Genomic DNA, 5,224 nt, shown 5'->3' with positions numbered 1-5,224 from the left:
CAAAAAAACAAACCAAACCACCCAAAACCACTCCACCTTAAAAATAAAAGCTAGAACAACTGAGCACACATCATACTTTTACATTTAGTTGTTAAATTTGTATCTCCTGCAGGTATAATCCTAGCTCTGAAGCACTGAAGGCCCAAATAAAGTATTGAAAATGCTTCAGCTTCCTCTCTTTCCTTTGTGATAGAGGTGGTGAGGTATGAAAGTTCAGAAGAGAAGCAGCAGAACATTGAATGTTTTGAAAAAACCAGCCTTCCAGTATCTGAAGGGGGGCCTATAAGGATGGTGGGGAGGGACTCTTCGTTAGGGACTGTAGGGGTAGGACAAGGGGTAATGGGTTTAAACTTAAACAGGGGAAGTTCAGGTTAGATATAAGGAAGAAGATCTTTACTGTGAGGGTGGTGAAGCACCGGAATGGGTTGTCCAAGGAAGCTGTGAATGCTCCATCCCTGGTGGTGTTCCAGGCCAGGTTGGACAGAGCCTTGGGCAACATAGTTTAGTGTGTGGTGTCCCTGCTCATGGCAGGGGGTTTGGAACTAGATGATCTTAAGGTCCTTTCCAACCCAAACCATTCTATGATTCTAAGCTCCTTAAACTTTTGCTTTGCTGGAAAACAGTGGGGGTTGATTTAACAGCAATCTTACATATACAAATATACTAATTTTGATTTTAATTTTCAGAAAGACAAGTGTACCTTTGCAGGGTCAACAGAACCCAACTTTATTAGCAGTTTTTGTAAGTAATTTGTTTAACTCAGATAATGCAACTAGGAGTAGGTGAAAACTGGTCCTGCAGGGCAATGGCATAGTCTTCACTACCAACAGACTTGAATCATTTGCCTGACTGAATGACAAGTCAGCCAGGAGGCTTCAGCTCCCAGAATATTCTCCAGTAAATCCACCCATGAAAACAGCTTATTCAATTCTCATGGTAAATCACAGTTTCATAATTTAACTCATGGCAACAGTAACAATTTACTGTTTCTACAGAATGGTATAGACTGGTAAGAATTAGAAACTGGGAACCCAAGTTTGTAACTTGTGCATCAACTGTTATGCAGGGATCTTTTTATTAGTATTTCTCCTGTATTAAACAGACCAAGGCTGATGTTTTACACATGTTCAAAAAAGGCTGTGCTTTAAGCATACCTGCCTGCTGTTATTTTAAGCTACCAAAACCAATGTCAGCAGCTGAGCCAGCAAATCTGGTGATATACTCCATGTACCAACTGGACTGTCAGAAAAGGAAAACAAGTCTTTTATTTGCCATAGTCATTCTCTCATGCTGATATTATGCACATGTTATTTCAAAACACTCAAGCCCTTCCAAGCTCCATTTCTTTACTATTGCCTCACATTTCCCTTTACAGAGGATGATACATTCTATAGAACCATCTTTAAATCAAGAAATTGGCAGAGTCATTTCTCCTGAATCACTTTGTTTGATAAACATTTTAATTCCCTTGGTACTTGGCAAGTATTCTGCCATTGATTTGGTTGGTAAGAAAAGGATGGTACTTGTACTACCATGTTTTAATTGAGGGAAGAATTAACCAAAATCGAAATGCAGAACAGAAACTAGGGATTTCCGTATTAAATACAGAAACACAGACAATACTAGGTCTATGTGTTAGTTTGCCGGTCTGTTTACAGTAGTGGATAACATTTAGACTCTTAACTCAGACCTGCCTCTCCCCCAGAATACACTTTGTTTCCCTGAACACTATGTGCAAGAATCTGGGCCGTACTCTTTCAAATATCTTCTAAGTACACAAATCATAACACCTTAGAGAACATTAGGGAAAAAAACCCCGAGCATATTCAAACAGCTACAGTAGTATACACATCCCAGAAAAACCATATACCTTAACAATAGCATATGGATTTCTACCTAATTAGGGTGGGTTTTTTCCTTAAACAGGATGCCTGCTTGTGATTGAATGATAGTCACACAGAGCTGCTGGACCTCTTTTCCATTCCTTTTGATGGCCTTTAACACTGGTTCAACCAAACAAGTTCAGTGATCCTTTCACAATGTTATGGAAGTTGCATTGACAATTAAAGTGAATAAATTTAGGGTGAAAATTTCTCTGTGAGCTCTGTACCTGGAACCAGGCCCTACAAAGTCAGTATTACCATGCATAATCCAGGGTCACGTAGTAAAAGCACCTTTCATTATCCTTTAACACCAACACTTAAATACCCGAGCAACACACCAGTAGCTCAGCAGCACACTGCATCTGATAATGTCACACTGTTAGGTGCTACCACCACCGCAGCATCATCCATGCTGACCTCATTCATGGTCCCACACATCCCTGACACCCCTGCTCCACACTGTTCCAGCACTGGCTGCCACAGGGCCCTTCCTGTTCCCAGCGGGTGGGCAGTGACTGTATCCCATTAGCAGAAAGAGGGAGGTGCTGCTTATAGTTAATGGAAACTTTCCTTTTCCAAGTCCATCAGCAATACTTCATGCCACAGAGACGCCTTTTCCGGCAGCAGTATCATTAAAAGGACATCATCCATCGAGGTGCCAAAACAGAACAAATCAAGGGAGGACTAATAAAAATGATTTACAATGTTTGAATCCTACCTGCACCTAGCAAAACATTTGATGAAAGACAAGAGTTAAGTAGAGATTTCCCAGCCTTCTGTTTAGATCAACTAAAGGTACTGTCAAAAGTGATTTTTTTAATCTTGTTAAGGAAATGGACAGAAATGCCAACAGAAAATTCTGCTTTGCATGGCAAGATTTCTCTCTGTGCTTAGAACACAGCCCTGGTTACCCCCATATTCAACCTTGCTCATTTATGATTAAAGCTCAGATGTCATCAAACTGCTCAGTACTACACCACTTTCTCTGAAATGCACAATAAATTGCAATTAAATGTTTTTACAGCTCAAAAAGCCCTTTTTTTCCTTCCAAAAAAATTTATTTCCACATTTTCACATAACATCTTTTGTTGACATTCTGCAAACAATACTATCCAATAAGGTGCCGATTTTTTCTTCCTGCGGAGTAACTTTGTACATCTGCAGAGAAAAAAAGAGTAAGAAAAAAATAAAAGCTGTGTAAGGAAGAAATTCATCACATGTCTTCTAAAAATATGTGCCCCAGATTTGCCCCTCTCCCCCACTTTTTACACTTGAAATTTTAATCTTGTCATGCAATATAAAACTGGGACTAAGGAACCAAGCAAATTCTGAAATGACAAGACATAGAGAAAGCCAAGGAACTGAATGAGAGCAGCACTTTTAGCTCCACATGTGGTATGCTCTGATTTGTCCAGTTTTATTCATGTCTCCCATCATTACTTTGACCAACATGATCGAAAATATTTAAGTTACTTGAATTTTAAGTTGAAGTGAAACACATATGCTTAAAGATACTTATCTAGCATATGGTAATCTGTTAAGAGCACACATGCCCCAGTGCAGCTTCTAGCAGCTAATCAACACATTTTTAGTTCAGCCACCCATGCTGGGACTATTTATGTGCTTAAGATTATGAAACTGTTCAGGACTGGAAATTTATTTTTAATCAAATGAATATTTGCCTGAGAAAACAGGAAGCAAAAGTGCCTGAATGGTAGGCAGCAATCTGGAACTTATTTTTATGCTCCAACTTCCTGACGATGCTAAGAATTTGAAGACTTAAAATTTGTGCTGTTGGGGGTCTGACAACTAGAACTTTCTTCAAGTAAAAAAATTGTAAGTAAGAAATAATCAAGTTCACTAAGAACAAGTTTCCAGTTATGCTAAAGAAATACAGACCCTAAGGTAGTTATGTCCACTTTTCTCTACGTCAGTCATCTCTTTTGGCTACATACCTTTTTAACTCTGGCAGTGTCTGTTAGTTGGGGGAGTTCATCCAGAGAAACCTGCTGGCCTTCTACCTGAGATACTACATCTCCCAGATTCACAGTTTTTTCTTTGTCCACAACCAGAACAATGAGCACCGCTGTGTCACTGTCTGAAATGCCAAACTTTTTAAATGCATCTGTAATCTAAGAAAGGATGAAAAATAAGAAAATGAGAGTCTTCACTTTCTCACTATATATGAGCCACCTTTTCAGTTACAGGGTCAAACAGACCAAGAATATAAATTGTCAGTTTTACATTAATGGAATTCTGACAAGCTACAAGAGATAACAACATATTAGTGTTATTAAAAATAGCTGTAACTTCTATTAGTAGCCAGGTGAACAGTTAAATGAATACATATATACAGTTTGGCTGCATGGATCTTCGCAAGCTTCTCTGGCAATAAAAGGCATTTGTTCAGTAAATCTTACATTGTTGTTTGGTGAAAGGCTGAAAATAATTTCTGCATTGAGAGTTCTGGTCTTCATTTTTCCTATCCTTTGTAGATGAACTGCTTTGTTGGCTGCCACAAGAATTTGAAAAGGATCTACAATCTGTAAAACACAACAGAAGTTGAACATAAATTTAATGTCCTATTTTGAACTCTGAAAAAAAATCCTGACCACTAAACTTCAGTAGCATGAGCCTGCAATCATAGAAGTGAGCAAAACAGTATTCTACTAGTTACTTTAGCAATTCTTGCTCTTCCAAAGTCATATGATTATTTCCTGTGGGGGGTTATATTTGACATAAAGATTGTGCTCTCTCAATCGGGTTTCTGAAATCTTTTGAAAAAAGAATCACACTAATACATTTTCTGTCAGTAAATTGCCAATTATTTTTTTCACCTTCCCTAACTACTGCTTTGCTAATTCTGACAAAAAAGACTAGACTGAGAAATTAGTTATGGGTTTAAATGAGAAAAAATGAGATCTTTGACAGCATTATGCACTTAGTGCTGCATTTCATAAATGGAAGTAGATTTAAAGAGCTCCACCAAGCAGGATGTGAAGTGAATCAAGACATTTTTTTCCCACCCCTGCCGATACTCTTTCTTTTACACAGATGAACCCTTACGCTATACAACACCGTAATGAAGTCAGAGGAGGGGCCCTTGTGCAGAGAAAGTGAAGTAGGTGTATAGCAGCAACTCGTGTGACAGTGATTACAAGCACGGGTCGTTCTTCACCGAGTTCCCGCAGCAGACTTCACGCTGCGTTTAGCACTGTAACGCAGCCCAACTGGGACAGCACAGGCACTCGCTCACCATGGCAGGGTTTATTAACGCTCCTTCGATGGACCCTTCCATGGCCTTTTTCCTTAGAGCTGCCGCATTTTTCACGTGGTTGAAG

General features: G+C 39.1%; 1 protein-coding gene across 1 annotated transcript; it reads right to left on the bottom strand.

Moving 5' to 3' along the window:
• Window positions 1-2,927: 2,927 nt before the first annotated feature.
• TPRKB (TP53RK binding protein) lies at window positions 2,928-5,218 on the bottom strand. Its single transcript, XM_010009169.1, has 4 exons — window positions 5,140-5,218; window positions 4,304-4,426; window positions 3,839-4,015; window positions 2,928-3,041 (listed from the first exon to the last, which is right to left on the bottom strand). The coding sequence occupies exons 1-4, from the start codon at window positions 5,179-5,181 to the stop codon at window positions 2,955-2,957; spliced, it is 429 nt and encodes a 142-aa protein (XP_010007471.1). The 5' UTR covers window positions 5,182-5,218; the 3' UTR covers window positions 2,928-2,954.
• Between the last annotated feature and the right edge of the window lie 6 nt (window positions 5,219-5,224).

The sequence above is a fragment of the Nestor notabilis genome, unplaced genomic scaffold (assembly GCF_000696875.1).
Source record: "Nestor notabilis isolate BGI_N333 unplaced genomic scaffold, ASM69687v1 scaffold22842, whole genome shotgun sequence".
Taxonomy (NCBI): domain Eukaryota; kingdom Metazoa; phylum Chordata; class Aves; order Psittaciformes; family Psittacidae; genus Nestor; species Nestor notabilis.
This window is presented reverse-complemented; position numbering and strand designations above follow the sequence as displayed.

Coding starts and splice junctions, on each gene's coding strand:
- TPRKB (XM_010009169.1), bottom strand. CDS start 5,181: ATGGAAGGGTCCATCGAAGGAGCGTTAATAAACCCTGCCATG. Junction 4,427..5,139: donor CGTTAATAAACCCTGCCATG/GTGAGCGAGTGC, acceptor TGTGTTTTACAG/ATTGTAGATCCTTTTCAAAT. Junction 3,042..3,838: donor ACACTGCCAGAGTTAAAAAG/GTATGTAGCCAA, acceptor TTTTCTCTGCAG/ATGTACAAAGTTACTCCGCA.